General features: G+C 38.4%; 1 protein-coding gene across 1 annotated transcript in view; it reads right to left on the reverse strand.

Annotated features, from left to right (window-relative positions):
- Nucleotides 1-3,288: 3,288 nt before the first annotated feature.
- Nucleotides 3,289-24,310, reverse strand: part of egfra (epidermal growth factor receptor a (erythroblastic leukemia viral (v-erb-b) oncogene homolog, avian)) — a 38,645-nt gene continuing 17,623 nt past the window's right edge. Inside the window, exons 2-28 of the mRNA XM_032530998.1 lie at nucleotides 21,764-21,915; nucleotides 20,810-20,996; nucleotides 20,538-20,669; nucleotides 20,336-20,404; nucleotides 19,630-19,748; nucleotides 19,101-19,242; nucleotides 18,495-18,611; nucleotides 18,175-18,301; nucleotides 17,975-18,048; nucleotides 17,800-17,887; nucleotides 17,452-17,651; nucleotides 17,144-17,276; nucleotides 16,612-16,702; nucleotides 15,777-15,934; nucleotides 14,995-15,033; nucleotides 14,741-14,885; nucleotides 14,337-14,459; nucleotides 13,043-13,141; nucleotides 11,664-11,849; nucleotides 11,097-11,252; nucleotides 9,734-9,809; nucleotides 8,499-8,645; nucleotides 8,250-8,347; nucleotides 7,969-8,136; nucleotides 5,004-5,051; nucleotides 4,786-4,879; nucleotides 3,289-3,632 (exon numbers count right to left, since the gene is read on the reverse strand). Coding sequence (XP_032386889.1) covers nucleotides 3,289-3,632; nucleotides 4,786-4,879; nucleotides 5,004-5,051; nucleotides 7,969-8,136; nucleotides 8,250-8,347; nucleotides 8,499-8,645; nucleotides 9,734-9,809; nucleotides 11,097-11,252; nucleotides 11,664-11,849; nucleotides 13,043-13,141; nucleotides 14,337-14,459; nucleotides 14,741-14,885; nucleotides 14,995-15,033; nucleotides 15,777-15,934; nucleotides 16,612-16,702; nucleotides 17,144-17,276; nucleotides 17,452-17,651; nucleotides 17,800-17,887; nucleotides 17,975-18,048; nucleotides 18,175-18,301; nucleotides 18,495-18,611; nucleotides 19,101-19,242; nucleotides 19,630-19,748; nucleotides 20,336-20,404; nucleotides 20,538-20,669; nucleotides 20,810-20,996; nucleotides 21,764-21,915 — 3,512 coding nt within the window. The remainder of the gene's footprint in view (nucleotides 3,633-4,785; nucleotides 4,880-5,003; nucleotides 5,052-7,968; nucleotides 8,137-8,249; nucleotides 8,348-8,498; nucleotides 8,646-9,733; nucleotides 9,810-11,096; nucleotides 11,253-11,663; nucleotides 11,850-13,042; nucleotides 13,142-14,336; nucleotides 14,460-14,740; nucleotides 14,886-14,994; nucleotides 15,034-15,776; nucleotides 15,935-16,611; nucleotides 16,703-17,143; nucleotides 17,277-17,451; nucleotides 17,652-17,799; nucleotides 17,888-17,974; nucleotides 18,049-18,174; nucleotides 18,302-18,494; nucleotides 18,612-19,100; nucleotides 19,243-19,629; nucleotides 19,749-20,335; nucleotides 20,405-20,537; nucleotides 20,670-20,809; nucleotides 20,997-21,763; nucleotides 21,916-24,310) is intronic.

Raw genomic sequence — 24,310 nt, forward strand, 5'->3', positions numbered from 1 at the left:
AAACATATAAGATATAACAACATAGTATACAGACATTGCATTAAAGGCTTCCTTATTAAGGTAGTTTATTTCACTCCAACCATTACACCAGCACATTGAAAGAAACCCTTACCCAATTTAGACTAGAAGCTTTGAAAAAAAGTTTACTGCAATGGTTCTGGTCTTATGACAATGAACTTCCCCCACTTACTTGAAATATAGTAAGCTACAGTATGTGACCTTCCAACTAAAAATCCAATACACCATGTTAAACGGAACATGATCACACACCCAAGTTAGAACAATTCTCGTTTTGTTACACTTCTCACTTTTGTTTCACTTGTAAACATAAATAAATATTATGAATCTATTTGTTTCATTTAACAGGCTACCATGTTCAAGAATCTAAACATTAAATTCAAAACCTTTGTTTTTATCACTCATTAATTAAATCAATTTAACGTTTGATTAATGTTCTTCTTTATGTGAACACATCCTGGTTTCTGTTTTTATTGATTTCTTTCACTACATAAAGTTGGGGTCAATCAAATCTAATCAAAGCACCCAAACAGTCCTGATGAAGCAGATAAGTTGACTGTGACAACTCTTTGTTAAACTTTCATTTGAGCAACACATTTTCCCGCTAACTTTAATTGCTGCTTATTTAGTAACAAATATTTAATGTTATAGAGAAATACTTAATTTTTTAAACCAAATGTTCAAGTGCTTTAGATGTAAAGATATGAATATTTAAGATAAATGTTATCATTTGTAACCTCACAGCCTTTACCACACCTTTAACATGTATATGCTTAAATCTAGCAGTTAGCAACCTAAACTCAAACCTCTCGAAAACTTGCAAACATTAAACATAACCTTAATCCCTAACTCATAAAACCCCAAAGTCTAACCTTACCCTCTTACATAACATTAACCAAATAAGTAATACCCATTTCTAATCCCATAATTTAACAGTCTTTACCTTAACCAATCTGTTCTAAATTGGTCAAACATCTGCAGTGTTGGCAGTTCGAGTATGCATCTCATTATAATTGGAATGTTTAATAATTTCCCCCTCAGGTCAACATTTTAATTTCACTCGTCTTTCCCTGGTGTTTGAGAAACCCCTTTATTATTTTAACTAATTACTCAGTTCCTCCCTAGTTATTCCTGAATTAGGAGTAAAACACTGAAACACTAATTAGCAATGTAAGGGCAGATTTAGGAAAATAAACAACGTAGACCTTTCCTTTGATCTATTAAAATTGAAAAGCCATTGTTTTAGTGTCTTACATTGTGTTTTTCCCCTAATGCTAACACAAGTTCCTTAGCTTGTCAGTGATGGTTTCAAGTCCCATCGTTGTTGTTAAAGACTGGTGCTCAACTGATAGGGTGAATGCATGCTCTTGTTCACGTGATTGTCTGCTAAAGGCTTTTCATTAAATTGTTACTTGAAGTTCTGAAGACATCAAGATAAACAGACTGGGTAAGTAAGTGAATTATTGGGCTTCTAGTTTTTCTTCTTGTATCTCGTCCTTCACTTGTTAAGGCTGTGAGGGAAAAAACAAACTGTATTTCCATAGAAAAAAAAAGATTTATTCATGTTCACATTTGAATAAAATAATCACAATTCAGGAATAAGTGCATATTCACGTATTATGTGACAAAACTGTGTATCGAGTATAAATTATAGGTCACTATTTTGGAGTATATTACAGTACAATCACTGTTTTCTGTACATGTACCTGTGTAAAATCTGCAAAAGTAGGCATTTCAGGTTGCTACAATAATATATTCCTTTAAAACTAGGAACAATATTTGCAAAGTTAATGCTCTTAGAAGACTACAAACTTTAAAGCTAATAAGCTGGGAGCAGATCCAAAGATATTGTGTCAACACCCTTGTGAAACAACAGTCTACACTTTTGTTTAAAAAAATAAAAAAAAAAAAAAAAAAAAAAATCAGACAAGGAAAAGACCCCATGAAATAGACACATTAGACACATTCTTTGTTCTGACTTGAACAATTCAAATAGTATATAAAACAACTCATGTTTACAGGGAAATACTACTTCTAATTTAACAATTCAAACAAGTTACTCACATGAACTAAGACAGTTCTACCATCAATATTCCAAACAAGAAGAAAACTCTTTTGGAGCTTTTTAGTTTTTCTTGGTAACATTTTTTGTATTGTTAAACACTTGATAAATGGTGTGAGTGCAGACAGTGTTAATATACTAATGGGGGGGAAATAATCAGTAAGAAGACCAGAAAATACTTCCTGGGTACACAAATGCATGTGCCATACTGATATAATGCTCAGAGTTAAGCTAACGTTATAGGACCACAGAAATAGGCTAAATGCTGCAGGAGTGCTGCAGGTTTTGAAGTGCAAGACAAAGCTTTGTGAATTCAGCTAACAAACAATCATGTTTGCTATATTTACCATAGTGTGACATCATCACACTTTAGTGGTTCATTAAACTCTCACACTTGTTTCAATCGAAGAGAGACAGCCACCAGTTTGTAATACATACAGACCTATCTAAGAGCATAAAAGTAACATATTTAAACAATACAATTCACCAGTATTCCCCTTTAAACTGAAAATAGATTCTATACATTGCAACATTTTGTTTCCTCTTTAACTCATCCTTCAAAACGAGTGTCGTCAGGCCTCCGAGGACCACCACAGCTGAGCTGGCATTTTTAAACTCTCCCTTTAATCGTCATGACACCACAGAGAAACGTTCCAAGCCTTCACATCAGCATCAAGTGAGCACACCACTGTGTGTTGTCAACCCTTTCAATTCCAACATTTCAGTTCTGTTGACTGATTGTGTATCTAACGGTTTGATTCTACAACACACTTGGCTTGTGTTTTGGGTTGAGCTGCCAGTTTCTGTTCTTTTCAATAGAGCTTCTGCCTCCTAGAAAAAATGGAGGCATTGTGATCACATACAGCATTTTTCTGACAGGGGTTGCAACATATGAATGGAGCACCTCGGGTCCAGCAACTCTCAAGTCAACTGAGTCATGTAGGAGTCAGCTTTCATCAAGAAAAAAGTCATTTGTAGTTTGGTGGTAGGAAAAAAGTCTTTGGGATGAGATGGGTTTTGCGTGACAAGTATAACTGCATGCGCACAACACGGAAAGCTGCACAAAGTGTCACTTAACTCCGTAAGAACATATATGATAATTATCACTTATTATTATCACTTAGCTATGCTTTCTCAGCCAATACATCAATGCCCCTTTTTAATGGAACAGAACAATCTCTTAATTATTGTCTGCATCCACTACGCCCTCAGTCTGGGCCCAGGTACCCTGCATTCTCTGCTGCTGGGATGTGTCCGTTGGCGTGAGTCTTGAAGATGGGAGTGAAATCTTGTTGGTAATCAGGGTTGTCTATGCTATTTTGTGGCTGGTATTTCTGAATGCTGTGGACCGTGCCATTGGAGGTGTGCGGGAGCATAGCGGGGGACCGGACCTCGTTGAGGTACTCAGGTCCGTAGGCCCCGTTTTTGAAGCAGTTCAGGTACTCTGTCTCTGTGTCGTCTGAAGAGATGGTGGGAAGGATGGTGCGAGGTGGACCAGGGTGCTGGTAGATGGGATTCATCACATCTGAGACTCCGTTCTGGTTCATGTAGTCTGTAAGAAAGCCACACTGACATTAGCAAGGACACTAGTTTTTAATTAACTGCATACACTAGCAGGTTATTTATTAAACTATACTACCGTAAACATAATTGTGACGTGTTTCAGTCCATTAACTGCAAACCATTACATCACAGGCACTGCTGATCATTTTCAAACCCCTAAGTTTGCACATTGATTTTCAACCTTCCAGGCAGCCAGTGCTTGGCGTTAAAGGGTGACTCTACTAATTTTCCACATGAAAGTCAGTTTATTGATTGTTCTACGCAGCCTGTCAAAACAATTATATATTGTTCTGTGTTACAAACTGGAGGCATGGAGTTTGAAGTGGCTGCTTACAAAGTCAACAAAGCAAGACGCATTATGGGAACTGTAGGATTCAGTGTTTGTTGAGATTCATCCTAACTAGTGCCCAACATTTAGGATATTGTCTTGGCCTCTTGGCCTTATCGATTTTGACCAATCTTTTCTAAATATGTCTCTCGCAAATCCCACAACCTTTTAGAAAGGCATTAAGAAAACAGAATACCAATTTGAATATCAACTAACTTACAACCAACCTATTAAAGTGAGCATTTAATTCGCTTGACTTTTGAAATCAAAGTTACATCATCACCAATATATTGCAGTTGGGAGGGGCGGCTGATCTTCCCCAATGGTGCATTCTAGGGAGCTACTTGCTGTCAAAAAGCATGGCTTTATGAGCAATGTTCCAAAGTAACCAAAGACTAATTCTGATGCTGTGGAAAGGACAATGAGAATTTAAAAGTTTGTGTGAACTAAAATGGTTGCTGACTGATGCTAGCATCATTATGAAGGCAAAACAAAACACACCTGTATAGTGGTGTATAGTTAAATAACACATGTGATATGTATTTGTGGTTCTTATGGTCCTGAGTAGAGCCCTATTGATGCCACTTTTCAGTTTATATCCCGTCACTGTAGCCACCAAGAAAAAGTACACGCACAAATGGTACAACACCAAAGGTAAATGTTCTTCAGCTGTGGCAGCATTGCAATAAGCAGAGCAATACACTTCTTGTACACTAGATGCCCCCCTTCCTCAATGAATCAAAACAGACAGCTGAGCACAGAGCTCTACTGAGATTCACTTAAATGTGAGGTTTTGAAGTTGGAGGATACTTGCCTGGAGATGGCAGGAAGGCGTTGTCTAAAAGTTTGTCTGTGGGGTCAGGAATATATCTGAGTACCATGCTTCCATCTCTGCTCGGGAATCCATTCTGCAACAAAGAAGAGAGTTTTTTTTTTTTTTAGAACTATGGCATATAGTACATTTAATTAAATACAAACAGGGACATTTCCTTTTTTTTCCAAATGCAATTTAAAGGGTTGACTTTCTCTTACCAATAAGCCAGTTCTGCTGTGGCACGTTCCAATGCTACTGTTGAGGCTCTGCATAATAGATAATATAAACACAAGTTAAAGTCTTTATGATGACACCTCATCAAATGCAGAACAGGAAATGGTGTTTTATTGATCCGTAACTCATTTGAATATGCTTCTGTTATCCATAAAGCTGATTTTAAAGGGGCTATACTCGACATTCAGAACATAAAATGAAGCAGCAAATAAATCATTGTTTTTTTTGTAAAGATACAATGCAATGAGTAATGGCGTCCTGAGCAAAGATTGAAGTCACACTCCCTCTGTGTCTTGTAAACTAAGCTTCCTTGTTCTTTCTTTTTTTGTCCGGTAGCGCGTGCATGTTAGTGCATGTGGCTGTAAAAAAACGTAGTATAGTAAATAGTAAAAGTATTTCACATATAAGGGAATGGTCTTTGAGACCCATGTGGAGGCAATCTCAGCCCACTTTTTCTGTACAGTACAGCCCCTTTAAATAAAGAAATGTTTAGAATGTAACTAAACAGGCATTTTCAATACAATGCCCAACATAAAGAGGGTCTGCTGTGCTCATTGTATTTAAGCAAATCCTTTATTTTTTGTTTTACTTTGGTAGTATTGGATTCTGACTTTCTTCTTTTATGTATAGTTCTTTTAATGTGTGTGTCCCTTTCAGTCACTGGGGTTTATTTTAAAGCCTCCGTGGGGACAATAAGTTCACTTTGAATAGTGATGGTAATGTGTTTTTATGGTATCCGAGGAACCTTAGCTGTCATTGCAGTACAAGCTGAGGATCGAAATAAACGTCCACTGAGCAGATTCATATTCATTCAGGCAATCTGACAAGCTTTGTTGTGTCTGTCATATTCTCGAGGCAAAGGAAGGTGAACGGTGTTAAAACCATGGAAACCGAACAAATAAAGAGAACAGAGTGGCAGCTGTGGCAATGCAATTACTTTCAACAAGGAAATGAAATGAAACACACTGAAGGAGCGACCATCTGTAAAAAAAAGAAAGAAAAAAAATCTCATCCGATAGTGGGCCATGCCCCAACAGGGATATTACAAAAGCAGACTCATGCTGAGCTTTTATTGGACAACGATTTTAAAAAGTTGCCTGCAAAGGTAATTACACTTCAAAGTTTGTATGGCCTAACCAGGCTGTTAGTGGCAGGCAACGTTCCCAGGTACAAGAGCCAGTCCTACGCATGGCCTTCACTGAACCTGAACAGTTCTCCTCATTCAGTTCTCATCAATCAAAGGGCACCTGGGAGGAAACGTGGGAGAAGTGATGATGAGGACAAGTGGGTAGGGGTCAGGAAGCGGAGAAACAGTCCCACTGGTGACAGTTAAACAGAACGAGGGCAACTGGGGTAAGCAGAGTTCAGGTCAGGTACAACTGGCCACTTATTCAAGTCAAGGACGATCAGTTTACTATAACCCTCCTCGCTGTACGATCACCTGGATTCAGTTTAACCATCAGTGTTCTGCTTCTGCTGCATCATGTGAGTGCTAACTGCTTTCAACAAGCTGAAAACTGACTCTGCATTTATTTCCATTCTGACTCAGAGGGTAATGATTTATGCAGAAATCCCATTTCCTAAAACAGTTAAAATAGCAAAACTAAACTTTCAAACAGTTTACTGCATGTTGGTAAAGTGTGCACTGCTGGTGCATGTGGTGCAGTTCCTAATAAATTTAATGAATGCAGGGAAATTTTATCCTGCCTCCAAAGCAATGGTATTCCTCTTCCACTATTTGGCTCAAGAAGGTCAATTTGAGTCTGGCGTTTGTGTCTGTTGTAAAAGGTGTATGTGTTTCATCCATGTACAGATTTCCTTTTTTTCAGATGACTATATTGGCTGGAAGTTCAGCCATAAAAGATTGTGACAATATTCTGGGTCTGTATCTCAGATTTGTGTGAAACCTTTATATTAGTAGTGCATGTGGTGGACTAGGTCACCACTTGCTATGGTTTAAATTCAACTGTAGTCCAGTATTTTCCTTTCTGTATGGTGTATACAGAGTGTATATTTTATTTTATGGGCCTTTCTTTGTTTACGTTATTATCTAGCTATTTGGTTTTCTAAATACTTTTTGTTGTTGTAGGGTTTACTTTATATGGACAATCATCCATAGTATCTTGTGAAGTACTGTACCCAGTCTCACCGTACACCACATATGCTTAACCAACACCAGTTTTTACCAGATGTGAAAGCAACCCTGGTATTGTTTTTACCTTGAGAGTGTGTGTGTGTATATGTGTGTGTGTGGTGTGTGTGTGTGTGTGTGTGTGTGGTGTTGTTGTGGTGTGTGTGTGTGTGTGTGGGTGGGTGCGTGCGTGTGGAGATGCCTAGTGTAGCGGGAGCTACCACAGAAGAGGTTTTAGTATACTTTGCTAGGTGTTTATATTTCTGTCTGTCTGCGTGTGTGCGGATAGATTTCTTTTCACACCATGATATCATCACAACCGTGCAAGATGCAGTGACAAAACTTAACAGGTGTATAGTTAAGATCAAGGCCTAGTCCAAAGATGTGTGTGGTCTGAGGAAGGGCGCCAGAAGTAGGGTGGTAGGTAAGGGGCCTTGGCCCTCCCCCACCAGATGCTACCGGCCTGATTTGGCGTTGCGGCTGGTGTGATCCCATTGCATGACAGTCTCTAGTATTGATAAATTATTTTGCTGGTCAGTGCATGATTGTTTGCTTAAATTAATTATGTGACCAAAAAACTACACTTCTTGCATTAATCAGATTTGACCAATGGCTTGGCAGTACTGGCTTTTTAAAGTTAAAAATAATTGAATATCAGCAGTGGTATTGAATAAATCCCATTTTATTTAGTTAGTTTTTTGTACCAGGATGCATCATTTCTTCAGCTTTTGCTAAAGTCTGAGACGCAGTACCACAAATGCAGAAGGCAGATGGACAGAAAAACCTTTAATCATAGTTTTTCATATAAAGAAGCTTACTGTGGAGTGAAGAAGCGGTGTGACGGAGGTGCTCGGACTGCTGAAAAATCCATGTTGCGGCACCAGGTACTCTTCTGCATCCACAGCGTCCTCCATTCCATCCCCACTGATCAGGCTGCGATACAATTTAGTGTCTGTGGGACTCGGCAGGTGCATGCGGTCATCGCCCTGGAATAGAAATAAAATGTACCTAGTCAGCATGGTGTGTCCAATGGGTTACTACAAATCATCATCAAACAAACTGAAGATTTAAGACATTTAGGTCTGAAGTAAAATCATACCTGAATGACCAGATATCGAGAAGGATCCCGGGCCATTTTTGTAAACTCAGCTATTAGTTCCCTGAAACGAGGTCGGCTATCTGCATCAATCATCCAACCTGCACAGACACATTATCATAAGATAAGATGGAAATTATTTGTAGGGAAGTTATCCAAAATTAATTGCAGCAGCAGAATAAAAGAAGGAAAATATAATGTAAATGCGTATTAGGAAAGCAAAAGGTGTCAGCCATGGTCCACCAAGCTTACATTTCACCATGATCATGTAGACATCTATGGTACAGATTGGTGGTTGAGGCAGTCGCTCCCCTTTCTCTAGGACCCCAGCTATTTCACTGGCTGGAATCCCATCATATGGTTTGGTCCCAAATGTCATCAGCTCCCAAACTGTTACGCCTACAGAAAAGAGGACAGTTGGTATATCAGTCTGCTGAGCTGTCATTCACTGTTTTGTTCCCAATAAAAGAAGAAATCAGAGTGACAGGATGTAACCTTCCCAAATATCACACAGTATCAAAATATCTATGTTGACAAATTGGCTTTGCCTGCAGGAGTGGGAGTTAGCAGGATGCATCTCTGCGTTGGAGGAACTAAAGAAGGGAAAGGATGAAAGAACGCCTGTCACTTCTGCCAGGGTCTAGATGCTTTTGCCATATTAATCGGAAGGCATGATCAAAACTGCTGGTGCTGAAAGAACTGTTTGCGTGGGTTGTGGCAACAATCTCTTCTTACATATTATTGTCCATCTGAGACTGCTGGTGCTACCTCATATGCTCCATATTTTACACATATTGGGAACAAACTCCTAGAAAACTGCAGGTCTGCTGCAACTCTGTTCTTTTAAATCAAGGCTGAAGACCTTTCTTTTTGATGTTGCCTTTCTTTAAATGATTGCTCATTTCTTATACTGAAGTTGATGTTTGTGACAATCAGCAAGGATGAGATCAAAATTTGACGACTTGATTAGACAGTGATTAGACTGTTCTGATGACTGCAATGCAACTATTAGTTTCGTATTTTATTTTGACTGTTTGACTGTTTAACTGCTCTTTAAAGTTTAATTTCTTCTCACTGTAACTTTTATTATTTTAATCATTTTATGTAAAGCACTTTTAATTGCCATGTTGCTGAAATGTGCTATACAAATAAAGCTGCCTTGCCTTATCTAAGTCCTACAAATTGCAGATGCTAGCATGATGTTCTCTTCTTTTTTTTGTATTTTAAAATGTTGACAGATCCAAAAACAACATCCTATCTGAAGCTTCAAAAGTGCCTTTGCTCTGCTTTGCCTCACTCACTGTTAAAACACTTTATTTGGAAATGAATAAATATTTTTCCAGTGAGGCTGTCACCAAAACTCAAGAGTATAGAAGCCCAGCTGTTTTACATATCTGAAGGTACACAAGGATCCAAGCTCAGCAGGGTTCGTGCCTCACTGGGTTAGAGGTAGAACATGTATTCTCAACATAAAGTACAAGACTTACCATAACTCCAAACGTCACTCTGGTGTGTGTATGTTCTGTTCAGGATGGATTCAAGAGCCATCCATTTTATTGGTACCTGAGGAACAAAAAGTAATAGTAAGTAAAGTAAAGTAATGTAATATTCTCCAAATATTGCAGTAACTTTGAATCCCCTGTGAATTCCCTGTAAATGTGCACTTAACATGTTAGTAATGCACCATCCTAATGTTTTTTTGAGTACATCTGGACACTTAGCTTGCATGGACCACTTACACAATATTTTCATGCAAAACATGCAGTCATTTAATAATGCTGTCAACATTTTTACATGACTGTGTTTGCAGGGTGGAGGGATGAAGATTAATTAGCCCACTGAGACAGCAGCATGTACACTTGCACAGCAGTGTCTGAAACAGCCTGTTAAGAGGAATAATAACTTAATTTATACCTTGATAGTAACGCATCAAATTTGTCTTCTTCACCTAAAGTGCTGTAAATTTAAATCCATCATCACTGTCTTCACCACATACAATGCGTAACTGTACTGTCACCTAGTGGCGTAGAATTGCAATAGTCAGGCATACAAAATCCCTTAAATTACTAAAAATGCTGACATTTAACGTAGGTTTCAATTTTAGATAAAGAGTTTTGTGGCATTTTGCGTCGCACAAAGCTTAAAAATGGATTTCTGACATGTTTCCTGCATAAGGATTAAGTCTATTCACATAATAAAGATGAAGTTCAATGGATTATATCAAAGTAATGAACCACAGATGTAATAAAGTTCTGATACCATAATATGGTAATTCACCTATATAGAGGGCATTGTACCATATTATTGGATGTTTGAGCAAGTAACAATTTTAAAGGTTTGGTAATTATCATATTCTGGGGAAAAAAATTCTTTATCGGGTTCCGCAAAAAGAAGTGTACAGGTCACCCAGTAAATACAAGCCCTACACATTTTTCTGTCAGAAAATAGTAATTTTAGTTGCACAAAGAAACATTTGTCATTTATCTTCTCTACCAGAATTATTTATACTTACTTACATAAGATGAAATTTAGAGCAAAACTACAAAAATAACATCTTTCATGAAATGGGGCAAATTCATTCATGTACAGGAAGTAATTTGTCTAACAATAACCACATTTGTGACAGGTTATAAATGCACGAGTAAGGTTGCTCTTAGGCCTATTTGTGTGCAGGCGCAACAACAACTGAATATAAAACAAACAAAAATATTTTAAGTTGTAGGACAAAAACACACACTTTAAACTTTTTTTAATCTTTTTGAAATACTCATGACAGACATACTGATCCTTCCAACACAGTACACAATTTTATTTTTAATTAATTAATTATTAATTTAATCTCCAACAAACCTTTCCACCATCTGCATGGTACTCTTTCTCATCTGCGTTGAGGAGTTTAGCCAGACCAAAGTCAGTGATCTTGACATGTTGAGGAGTCTTCACCAGGACATTTCTTGCTGCCAAGTCACGGTGTACTAAGTGCCGCTCCTCCAAGTAGTTCATACCCTTTTGTCAAAACATACATACATACATACATACATACATAAGTGCAGTGCTCTTTTTCACAAGCTGTCTGATACGGCTAGATTCTACAATGCCAAAACATTGCTTGATCAGACTTGATCAAAGATCTTAAAGTGCTTTCATGATAGGCTTGTCATCATCACCTGTTAAGTCATATCATTCAACAATATTTCAAACCAGTTAAAAGCAGCATGTACTGTTCTTTCTAGCAATTGCGAAACAAAACAACTTGACTTGCTCTGCCAAATTGCTCAGTTACATTAGTTGTTATCATATGGCTTTAATAAAAACATACAGACATCCATTAAACAGTATTGTTATCACAAGGAAAACTCAAAATAGGTATTAAACAGACATGTAATTTGATGCCTTTGTGAGGTTTTTCCCAATTACCTTGGCTATCTGCACACACCAGTTGAGCAGGTACTGGGAGCCGATATTGTCTTTGTTCTCTTTGACATAGTCCAGCAGGCAGCCGTAGGGCATCAGCTGGGTGACGAGCTGCACTGTGGAGGTCAGGCAGATACCAAGCAGACGACACACATGGGGGTGTTCCACACTGGCCATCACATAAGCCTCCTGTAGTGCACATGAAGACATCATTTAATGTGTTATTTTATTTGGGGGCATTCAGGTGATGCATACACCAAAACAACTCCTATATCTAGTGCAGGGCAAATGGAGAAAATTGGCATTCACATTGATGGATTAAAGGTGCAAAGACGTTTGAGAAAAACGTCTCACAGTCTATCCCATCTTCCACTGAACCAATATTGGTAGAAGTGTCTACGTTTATCCTGGAAACTGATATCTTAAGAAACATGACATGTGTGGAAACATATTTATATCTAGTGTTGGGTGATTAGCAGCAGTAATGCCAAGCCAAGCATATTTGATGTGGCTCAGCTGAGAGTGGAAACACTCAGTCATCACAACAGAAAAGAAATTAGGGATAATCCACACTGGCAACCAACAACAGGCTTTCTAGAAGTTGACCCATACAAACAGCACTTCAAACTGAGTTTTATTTAGTAGATTTCCTGTTGGTAGTATGATTTTTTGTACCACAAATACATTCTACATGGCTGTTACAGTATCTGTATTGTTCGATAAATAACCACTTGATTGTTAGGAGCTCGGTAATTTTGACAGTCTGATGAGGAAGAGGCTTCAAAGCGTATTTTAAAACATTAAGTCATGAAGATCAGAGGAAGTACATGCCCTCCACAACTTCCAGATATACAGTGACTGAGCAACACAATCGCAAAATTATAGGATCTAAGATGCACAGTCAACTATTTGCATAATGCATTTGTAACAGGCTGCTTTCTCACTGCGGCTACAGGACTGCATTCCTTTCCAGAACACCTCAACCTTGGATTACAAACCAACGCCCACACTCAGCTCTCTAATGAATTAATCCCATTTCCTACAGCCCCTGCAGGAGGGTCCCCGTGTAGAAACATGACACATTCTCCATTACAAGGAAAATAAGTAGTCATTGGTATGTATAAAGGGTATTTTCCAGTTAAATTTACATTTGGGAAGCAATAACTGTCATTAACTTTGTGTAATACATTGAGGTACTTCTGACTTCTCCTTTTTAATCCAGGCAAAATATTAGAGTTATTAACTTTTATATTTCTTACTAGCAGCAACTGAAGTAGTCTGGGAAATGACATTTCACATGAATGGGTTTATTTACGTCTGACTCAGTATTACAGTAAGCTTAGAGTTAAAAAAAAATGTACCACATGAATCAGTAAACCTACGTCCAAGATCTCTTTGTTTGCTTTTGGTGATGTGGCCTCTCTTAAAACCTTGATGGCTACTGGAATCTTCACATCTTCTCCCTCCGGAACCCACAGGCCCTGTATAGACACAAGTTTGTAATTTTACATGCTTTAATTATACCTGAATCATCAAGTGAACACAAGTGCCTACATGCAAATATACAGTACAATTACAAATGCCTGCGTGTATGTGTTGCATGAATGCCTCCCCGCCCCCCAATCAGTTTGTACTCAACTATATTTGTGAGGATCCTTTTTCCCCCTAAAGTGCTGTTAAAAAACAAAGTACATTTACTGAAATACTGTATTTAAATATAATTTTGAGGCACTTCTATATCCATTTATGCTTCTTTAATACTCAATTTCAGAGAGCAATATACTTTTTACACAACTTCATGCAGTTGACTGCTGTGTTTTACATTCAAAACATAAAACCAGTTATAAAATATGACCCAGATTAAACTCACAGATTAAACTACTCAACTCTATTATCTTCACCTCAACCAGCTATTCAGTCAGTAATAATAATCAAATTATATAATTTAACACTTTGAAAGGGGTCTTTCTTTTAATTCTTTAAGTTAATTTAACTTAAAATTATGAATGCAGGACTTGTAAAGGAGTATTTGTATAGCGTGATAATGGTAGTTTGATGCAACTTATACCTTTAAAAGTAAATGTCTAACCCTAACCCTTACCCTAGCCAGAACGTAAACCTAATTACAAGCTTAATCCCCAAAACAAAGTCTTAACCCAAATTGCCCTTTGAAAAAATGTCCTTACTTTCCAAAAATGTCCTCACTTTCAAGGTCTAAAACTGAAATAAATTTGAAAGGGCACACTTTTTTTTGTACAAAGTAAGAACATTATGTTTACTTCTATTCTCTCTGGAGATTTACCCTAATGTTAACCTACAAGCAACCCAAAAATAAATGCCTAACTTTGTAGAGATCAGCGTTTTTTCTCCACATGGCAGAAAGTCCCTACAGTGTCACTGTGTAAACACATATCCCCACAATGAGAGTAATACAAGTATATATACACACACACAGCACTAAAGGTGATAGTGGAGTCACTCATGCATGATCTGGCAAGTTAAAAATGTGTCTTTTAATTGAAAAATTGACAACAGATGTAGATGTGCAGAAACACTGACGGGTGTTGGTTATGTAACTTTGCACGTGCAGTATTACTGGGCTACAGCTTTAATAAAACTCTGCGCTGCAGTAGACAAAAAGGTGATTTGAGACACAAACATGTTGCATGTTATTACCTTGTAAACTGTACCAAAAGCTCCGGATCCCAGCACTTTGATTTTCTTAAATTCAGGTTCCTTCAAGATTCGCAGCAGAGCCTGGTTTGGAGCCTCTCCACTTGGAGTCAGAGGTTCAACCAACTGGAAAAGAAGGACTGAATTTCTTAGAAACTGCTGCACAAACAGCATAAGTGAATCTTTTAAAATGCATTGTAGTAGATCAATATTCAAAACAGATTATACAAATACAAATCTGTAAATTTAATTTGAAACTGAGGCCTGCACTTTCCCTTTCAAGTAAAAATGTATCTCTGCAGAAAGCAGGCTTGTATTTCTTTAAATCAACACCAACATCTAAAATACAACATTTTGATGTATTGATGCTTATCTACATGTGTGGTGACTCAGTCCTCTAATCTTACCTCTCTCTCTTGGAGAAGTCTGCGCATGGTTCTCTTCCTCTTGATGTAGCGACGGCGTAGCAACACAAACACAGACAGGGCTGCAATAAGAACAGCCAGCAGCCCACCAACTACACCAGCCGCAATCATGGAAAGGCCTGAGGGGCTGAAAAACAGATGAGAGCTAATTTAAGAATGCAGATAGAAAACAGAGCACATTTACAAATTCAATAAAAAAAGGACAGATGAGATTAGAATTTCTAACACATCAGTACCTTTTACTCTGGCAGCCTTGGAGACCAGGCCCCATGCACCTGTAAATAAATCAATGCAAAAAATCTGATGTTACCATACCATCACTTTGATTTCACACTTCAAATTCACCATCATCAGTTTTTTTCTCTATAAAGCTCGGAAACACTTCCCTTCTTAATAATCAATATACCACCCGGCCACTGCAATGGCTGAAGGTTAAAAGTCTATCAAGGTGAACATTACATCTGCGTTCATTCAAAGTTATATTTTGTCCTGTTCTATAATGCATTGCAGACTTCTATCGGTTTAAAACTGAAATTACGAAAACTTATAATAATAATATAACACATTTTCAGACAATTAAAATAACAAGAAAAATATAATGGACTAAAATAGCTAACAATAAAATATGATAACAGTACTGATAAAAACAGATAGGATTGGATAAAATTGTGTGCTAGAGTTGATTAAAAAGCTTCTTTTTTTAAAGATAAGCTTTAAGATGTCATTTATTCTGCAATTGTCCGATCATCAGGTAGGAAGGCAGATTTGTTTTAGTGGGCAAAAAATGCTAAATTTCTTTAAATTTTTTTCCTTTAATTTGACTGATTTACAACATTAGTCTGAGCAAACACTGCCTTGTGTTGAAAGCCAACCTCTCTCTCCCTAACCTGTTCCAGCAGAACCACAGCTGACCCTTCTGGCTTGGATGAAGTTATTGCATCGACATTACAACAGACAAATGTTTGCGACACAGAAAAATGTAGTGCCAGTTCTCAGATCAGGAGAACAATGCTTTTACCCTTGAGTGCAGTTTTTGTGGCATAGCCTGCACACTTTCATCTCATCAGCGTATTTCCACACCAGCATGTCGTCCTCCCCTGGCACGCCTTGGGGACATCGGGAAACACAGAACAGGCCGTCTTGGAAGTTGGCACACTTAGTACAGTTTCCAGAACCCTTAATGAAAAATAAAATACTCATGTTTACAACTCTCTTGAGCGGGGTGGTAAATATTATGTAAACTGTCCTGTCTCATAGTAATAATTTCTCAAAGCAAGCTGTGCCGATCTTCCTCATTAAGATGCAAATGTTTGGCAATGAAAACCCACCCAGTTATGTTAGGTGGTTTGGTTTAGGCCAGCACAACTCTGTTCACGGAGAGATGTATTGCAATCAAGTGCTGGAGTGTAATACTTTTCTTTAAAACTGCTATCTGCTTCTCTTGTCAATAAAGACAACCTGCATTCCTAGAGTTACTTTCAGCAACCCCAAAAAGAGGCTTCAACTTGTTGTTTTCAGTCAAAAATGTGATGAGCACATAAAAAAAGTACAGTGTGGCCACTAGATCACACAACCACACCCCTCATCCCAAACACAACATGTCTTGTGGCTGCACTGCACTGTGGTCTAATAAGGCTGCTGTTGATGGAAAAATTGTTAGCGCTGACACTTCTGCAATAGATTTACTGGGTAATTGCTCATTTGTTTTGTTCTTTGATTTTGAGACTGACACAAAAACATGACAATTATTGCTCACTTTAAATTCATAAATACGGTTAACACAGAGGTTCAACAGTAGTTCAAATGTGTTTATTTTTATGTTTGTAATAATGGCTTAGTTGTGAAACACATACAGGCGCACTGCAGGTTGCGGTTCCATTCAAGCGTTGACACTCGGGGTGACACTCCATGCAGGTTTTATTGACGACGGCCTCTCGCGGCTCTCTGCAAAAACAGTAACAAAGCTGACACACTCTCGCCGCTGATGCGCCTCATTTCAAACCGTTACATGTGAAGTAAAATTCATGATTTCTTTTTTTGAGAGCACAAGTTAAATTGTAACCATGTTGAGATTCAATGTTTGACAGAGATCTGCAAAGATAAACCAATGTGAGTGAATGTACCATTTCAGCTTCAATGTTTTACATATATCTACTGAATGTTTAACTTCAAAATACCTTGGATCATATTTGGTCTATGAATTGATTTAATAAAAAATCTCCAATGTCTAATGTCTTGTCTGGAAATGCTTGTGGTATGAAAATAGACTTCGAAGGAGTTAACTGTAGAGCACACAGATCTGATGTTCAGACCATTTGATTGTCTAAAATAAGGAACGCTTTTCAGATCTTAAAAAAGGTATTAAAACCCGGAATCCTCCCTTACCCCTCCAGGATATTGCAAGAGTCAACACAGCTCCCATCACGGCTGTGGTCACGGCAGGCAAAACACATGTCCGGGCCAGGGCCCCAGCAGCTGTCCGTGGCACACTTCCTGTCACAAGTGTTGTTTTGCAGGGCTAAAAACAAATATACAATCTAAAGAAAAGATCTTTCCCGCATAATCATATAATTCTGAAATTAGACTTCATTAATTCTAAATCTGGCTTGTGTGTTGCTTAATCAGTAAGTTACATAACAAAACAACAAAAAGCATCTGGCTGAATTTGTTGTTGGAAGTCAAATTCAATTTACCACATGTGGTAGCATCAGCATTTCCTTCTATGGTAGCAGTTTGGCTTTCTGATTTGAAGAGCCCCTTCCAGTGGCTTTTGTTTGCGTAGCACAGGTTCTGGTTGTTAATGATGACCACATCTCCATCGCTGATTTCTTTGAGTGAGCGAAGACCCAAGTAGTTGATATTAAGATGAGCCATCATCACGCTGCGGCTACCACTACCAAAGAGAAAAAAAAGTAGCACAGAAAAAGAAAAAAAGTAAGATTTTATGACAGCCTTGAATAATAATTAACTCTTAAAAAACAAATTAATTTCTTGAGATCTAGCCGTTGTAAATCTATGGGGGGTCTTTACAAGGAACATACCGCTTAGTACGTCCTCGGACGATCTCCAAATTCTCAAAAGGACTGAGTGAGTTCATGCTTGCTGGCCATGTTTGAATCAACAAGTATCCTAAAGCAACAAATGGATTGTGAATGGTGAACCTCTTTAATGTGCATCAAATCTGTCATGCATTACTCAAGTCTTATGCAGTCTTACCAGTAATTTCCTTAACTGTCTTAAAAACATCAAGCTGGGCAGGCTCCATCTTTGGTGTCTTGGTATATTCATCACTACAAATAACGGAGAATGTACATGTTAGCTGCCACTGGTAAAAGGTACATGGTAATGTATAGCATTTGATATGGTTGATAACAACAGGCATGAAGGCTGTAATGCTGTTTATGTCCATGACTTACCCATAAATTGATGTCTTGATGATAGCAATGTTACCATTGATTTTTGTGCAGTTTTTAAAGGAATCAATGTTGGTGGCATTGATAGACAATGTGTTAGTCAGGTTTCCTATTCCAAGTCCATTACACACTGTGAATAATATGAAAACAAAATCAGTACAGAAACTGGTTTAAAGCTTTTGACTGTACTCTAATTTTGGTAATTTTGGTATTAAGCTAAACCAATTGGCATTTTAAAATCTGCTATACCATGATGTTAAGTACAGTACACTAATTATTATCAGCTAGATGTAAAACAGCACAGTGATAGCTTAGCCACCTACCTTTTGGGCACAGTCCATCACACTTGGCACACTTCCTGATTTCTCCCTCGTCCACCTCATATGTGTTAACGCTGCACGTCCGCACACAAGCTCCATGATCAGTTACAACATAGTTATCTGAAATTATTCCAACATACAAACCGTTTGCTTCATGATAATGTAATAGGCAACATTTACAAGTTGAATAACGTCACAAACCAATCTGAATGTGCTCTGATAACCTGTATGAGTCATACTTTCAGTATGACTATAGGTACAAAATAATGCTGCAGGCCTTCAGTATAGACTGAGTAACACTGGCACAGACCTGTGTAAGTTAAACTGAGAAAGAACAGTTGTGGCATTAACACGCCCTGAAACTCAATCATTTTCTTTTTTGTGTTTCTAACAGTTTATAATTAAACTTAAGACAAACTGTGATCACTGAATGTGTAACAACCCTTTAGGTCAACCTGGGCACTTGTTATGTTTGTTTAGTTTTACTTTATTTCTCTCAACTGTCAAGACAACAGCTACAGTGCACTCTATAAATATATCAGAGCCTAGTTAAGTAACAATCTTGGCTAAAAATAAAAAAGAATTGAGAATAAGTGTATCGGCTCTTACGTGGGCATCTCTCTACACAGGTGGCCCCGAAGTTGTACTTTCCAAGTGGGTTGGGTACCAGCTGGTGCAGGTTGGGGTCGTAACGCATGAGGCCCGGACAGGAGTCCTTACACACCCCGTTGTCCTGGAAGTCCCGACAGGCCTGCAGCACAAACAACAGTCATCCAGTACACTGGGACCATAACAGAGCCCCACACACTAATGATAACACTGCATTCCTCTACAGCCTCGGCTTAATCCTCAGAGCTGGTTTAGAGAGGGATAGCAGACGCCAATACTCGAGGCACTGCCAAATAAAAACATTTAATCCGCAGTTATAGATCTAATTGGAACTGAAACCAATAACAATACTTCTGATCATAAAAACAGATGCTGCTAAGTGAGGGCTTTGTTTTGTTGAAGGCTTCTGATCCAGATTTATTGCAGACACATAAAACATTCAATGTTTTTTTGTTGTTGTTTAAGCTTGTATTCTCCTGTATCATATCATTACTCATGCCCCCTATGTAAAGTTGTCTCTTTCTCTCACCAGACAGTCAGTGGGCCGTGGTCCTGTGCAGCCCGCAGCACAATGCTCATTACAACAGTCGCTGGGTGAAGGCCCTTTGCATCTCTTTGAGCATTGCTGTGCACAGTTCAGCTTTGTTACTGGAAAAAGTACAGGACAAAGTAATTAGAAGGACCTGTAACAAGTATTTTTTTGGAGGCTATTTAAAAGCTGTACATCATATCATTTTGCATGTTCAAATGATGGCAAAACAATAAAGCATGTATGTAAATTAGTTTCACCTTTCTGTTGTTGGTTTGCAGTGAAAATGTTAAGCAAGGATAAGGATTTTTTCTTACAATTCGCAAAAAGCTTCTACATATTTTGATAGACACTGACAAATTTTTTGTGTTAGTTGAAAGAAAAGATAAGTAGTAAACTACACTTTTAAAAAAAAACTGTTGATACTGGGGTGCCTTTAATATTCAATTCAATGTCTTATATTTTCAATAAATGCTGGAAATGATTTCCTTTCATTTGTTTTAAATTCAACAAGCAATTTGCACTTTCAGAATACTGAAATACTGACAGAAGTGCAGGACTGAGTACATAATAGTATGTGTTTATGTAATAGCGTTATCATGATATTTCACATTATCACATATAGCATATATTCCTCATATTGTGCAGCCCAGTTTTTGTTTATTCTTTTTCCAAAATAAAATTAAATCACAAGATGACAACTCACAGGTCTGACAGTTTTGAGGACCAGGTGCCCAGCATGAGCCATTGAAGCAGCTTGGGTCACAGCTTTTACCTGTAAAAGTAGACCACAAGATTAAACATGGTAAAATGTTTTCTTCACACCTTAACGACACAAAAAACAACCGGGTTAATGAAATTCTGTGCAGTCTCTGCAGTCTCTTCTGCTGTGAAATGTTTTCACTTACAACGTGGATGGCTAATGGCCGATGGGAGCACCATTTGGGGTTTGATATCAGTGTTGATAATATCATTCCACTGTATTGTTTCCACATTGCATGGCTGGTTGGTCCCAAACTTTACACCTCCTTTAAGAATTTCTGCAAAAGAAAACGGACACGTGAATTTGATCAAATGGCATACTTTATCTTAAAACACACCAATTTGTTTTGTTTTTTATACTAGATTTTATGAGAAATCCAGGTCACAAAGAAGTCGAGAACTGGATAGGTGGACTGACCTGTCAGGTTGGTCAGAAGAAGCTCATTGGTGCCCTGACTTGTAGCTTTGTCATAATTAGCCAGCACAGCGAGGCCAAACATGCCCTCATAGAGCAAATGACCTCGAATGATGCGCAGGTTCTGCAGAGGAATCCTGGATGCTGTGTTGAGGGCGATCAGCACATAGCCGCCCACTTCTTCAATAGACTGTGGAAGAAAAAAACAAGAAACCTTGGTTGTTAACTGAAGTAGGTAATGTGCAAAATAAAACAAAAAATATAGCACAGTAACTGATTCTATGTGAATGCTTTTTCCTGCATTTATAAACATTTATGGATGGAGAAAATGGTTGTCCATGACAACTGGGGTATAACAAAATCACATGAAATGCATATCAAATACTGTTTTATTAATGTACTAGCTCTACTTGAAATCTAAATATTTAGTTTCATTGATAAGACGGCATTAACTTTAATCTTAAGCCTACTGGCAAATTTATGATCAGCTGCTGCAACAAGCTACTGATACATAATGACAGAGCTTCTCTCATCTGGATTATGACGGCTCAACAGTAAGCGGACACTTTTTAGATAGATTTTATTGAACTAAAAATGATAAAGTGAGGTGGACAAAAATAGGATTTTGAGAAGAGGAGGGAGCATGCCCCCCTGCTCACCATTGGAACTACTGCATGATATCTGCTGACCGTATGCTATTCTGTGTTTGTGTGTGGTCCCTTGTCACATCTGCCCAGTGTTCACAACCGCATCATAAACACACTGAATCATCTGTCAGTACGGACTCACTCTCCGCATATTTTAATTATCTGTACTGAAGCTAGAAGAGCAGTGAAGAGCCTGCAAAGATCCAGGATAAAATGTCTGGCACACTGGATTCAGACCACCAAAGAGATGATAGGAAACTTCTCCCATCCGTTCATGTTTAGCCTCCACTGCTAACAGTACAGTCTTTACCGTGAGGAAGGACAGGTCACGGTGCTCCTCCATGTAGGTGACCTCCAGGTTCTCCAGGACCACAGTACAGTTGCTGTAGGTCTTCACCATGTTCAGGTAGTGGTCATCTTTGGAACCCAGAAGGTTTAAACGGTTGCTGATGCCTTGGCAAACTGCAGGGAAGACAAAAAAACAAAATAACAATTTGTTATATTTATTCAAGTGTTACTTGAAACACAAGATGCAAAACAGTTTGTAAATCATCTACGATGTCACAAAAGCATTTATTCGAGGCCCACAGTGTCAGAAACATTCACTGATTATGTGACATTCTGGCTTGATTCATGACTGTCTGTGTGTGTCTCTGTTTGTGAATTTAGTCTGCACAGTCACAATCTGGCCAAATTTCATGTGAAAATAACCGTTCTGGGTTACATCTACAATAGGAATCAAAAGCCAGTTCTGGCACATGACTCAAAAAGTAAGCTGGCTGTATTTATACTGGCAAAGGCCTGAATCTTTCCACTGCTATACAAGCTAGTTAAAACAACCACTGCGAGCAGCATCTCCAGGCTCATTGTGTCACTTCAGAGAAAAGAGTTGGTGCGTCACAGATTCCATGAGATTTGTACGTGCATTTAATGAGGGAGCTGTAGCTTTCTAAATCTCATAATTGATAATGTTCTTCACTTCAATTCAAATGAAGCCAAGTTCAAGCAGATCTGATTTCAGGGCAAGTTCTTTACATGATTAAATAACAACTTAGGGTTCACATCAAATGATGATCCATGCACATTCTCAAGTTTTTAGAGCCAATGACAAAAACGCCAATAATAGAGAGATTCACACGACTACAACTGCGGGCTGATAATGCAGCCTATCTGGCCTTATGCAATACAGTGTTTGGATAAGGAAGGCAGTCAAACTGATAACTGCAAAAGACACAAGAGGCGTTGTTTTCTTAGTGTAGTTTTAAAAGAAAGAATGCATGCTTTAAAAGAGCAGGTCGTCTTCCTCTGTTCAGTCGTCCATTGAGCTGGTCAGACAGGTTCTGACTGGCAATGAGGAGTCAGCTGTGACACCCCTCTAACGCACACACGCGCGCACGCACGCACGCACGCACACACAAACACAATAGGCATATAATTGTTTCAGTCTCAGTTTATGGGTTAACTTGAGCAATAGATTGAGAAAAACAAAAGATTATTCCTCCTGTTTATTAGAAATGAGGGTGCTGCTGGTGTAATGTCTCTTGGGTTACATTCCACAACATGTCTGCTCTTGACAGCAAAGAAAGCCAAATCATGCGCTACAAATTCTGAAACAAACCTCACCTCACGACACTGTACATAACAGTTGACTTAACTGCACTGCGGCATTTCTGATTTGTCAAATTAAAGAAATAGACAACATCATCTTCCAGCTCAGTCAAACAAGTATCTGAAGCCAATATCTTATGAATTTTCCTTTCCACAGTGCCTTTTACTCATGTTGTTGTTTTGAATTCAAAACGTACAGCGATGGTGCACTGAATCAGTGAGAATTAGGCACAAACAGCTGTCACCCGCCCTCCCTCTTCTTCCTCCTCATTAATTTGTCCCTGAGGGATCTCACTGACATGAACCCTGCAGTCCAGCAGCCCTAACGCCCAAGCAACAGAGGCAGAGTAGCAAAGGCAAGCTGAGTGTTTTAATTAGAGGAGCCATGTGAGATGTAATTAGCCCCCTAATTATTACTCAGACTGATAAACCAAACTGTAATAAACAAAAAGGTTGTCATGAGTGTGCAGCTGTGAATATTAATCAACCTTATTTGGCCATCCTGAATGACAGTTTGCTAATAGGGTATGCTGCTGATTATGGGTAATTAGTGTGTTGTATTACCATTTACAGTACATATATGGATATCTCCCAGCCTGCTTCCTGTCTGAATGTTTTGTTCAGTTAATATTTATGATAAGCAATAAAGGCTGCGTGAGGCAAGTGACTAAAGGTTCAACAAACTTCCTTCACTAAAGGTTCAGACTTGTGTTGTGCACAAGGAAGACAAAAAAAAAACAGTTGATTGCTCAAGCAAGCAGCAGTACAGCCACAGTACAACAACATTCTCCTCTGTCCACTTGTTGATTTCATAACTTACTTGCAGGTGGTAAATGAGTGGATGTCACACAATCACAAACTGACTTCATCACCAGGCTGCAACCCATGAGAAATAAACAAACTCCGGCTGTAGCTACATTAAAATTATTACTAAAAGAGGACATCTTAGTTCTACCTAGACTTTTATTTCCTTGTAACAACACAGCCTGCTACAAATCAACTCTTGTATACAACCTCTGAATTAGATGTGTTATAAATTGTTGCACAACTTGCAAACTACCTTTCTGCAAGCAGAGACAGACTGCAGCTTGTGTGTTAAAAATATCAGGTTGAAAATTAAGAACCCTGTTTTTCCATAACACCTGATTCAATTTGACTCAACAAATTCCCTAGAAACACAGCTTATCGTCTGCAATCTGCTTAAATGTAAGGGTGAGGCCTGCAGTGACGTAACCGATACGGTGACAAA

The sequence above is a fragment of the Etheostoma spectabile genome, chromosome 12 (genome assembly GCF_008692095.1).
Source record: "Etheostoma spectabile isolate EspeVRDwgs_2016 chromosome 12, UIUC_Espe_1.0, whole genome shotgun sequence".
Lineage (NCBI taxonomy): Eukaryota > Metazoa > Chordata > Actinopteri > Perciformes > Percidae > Etheostoma > Etheostoma spectabile.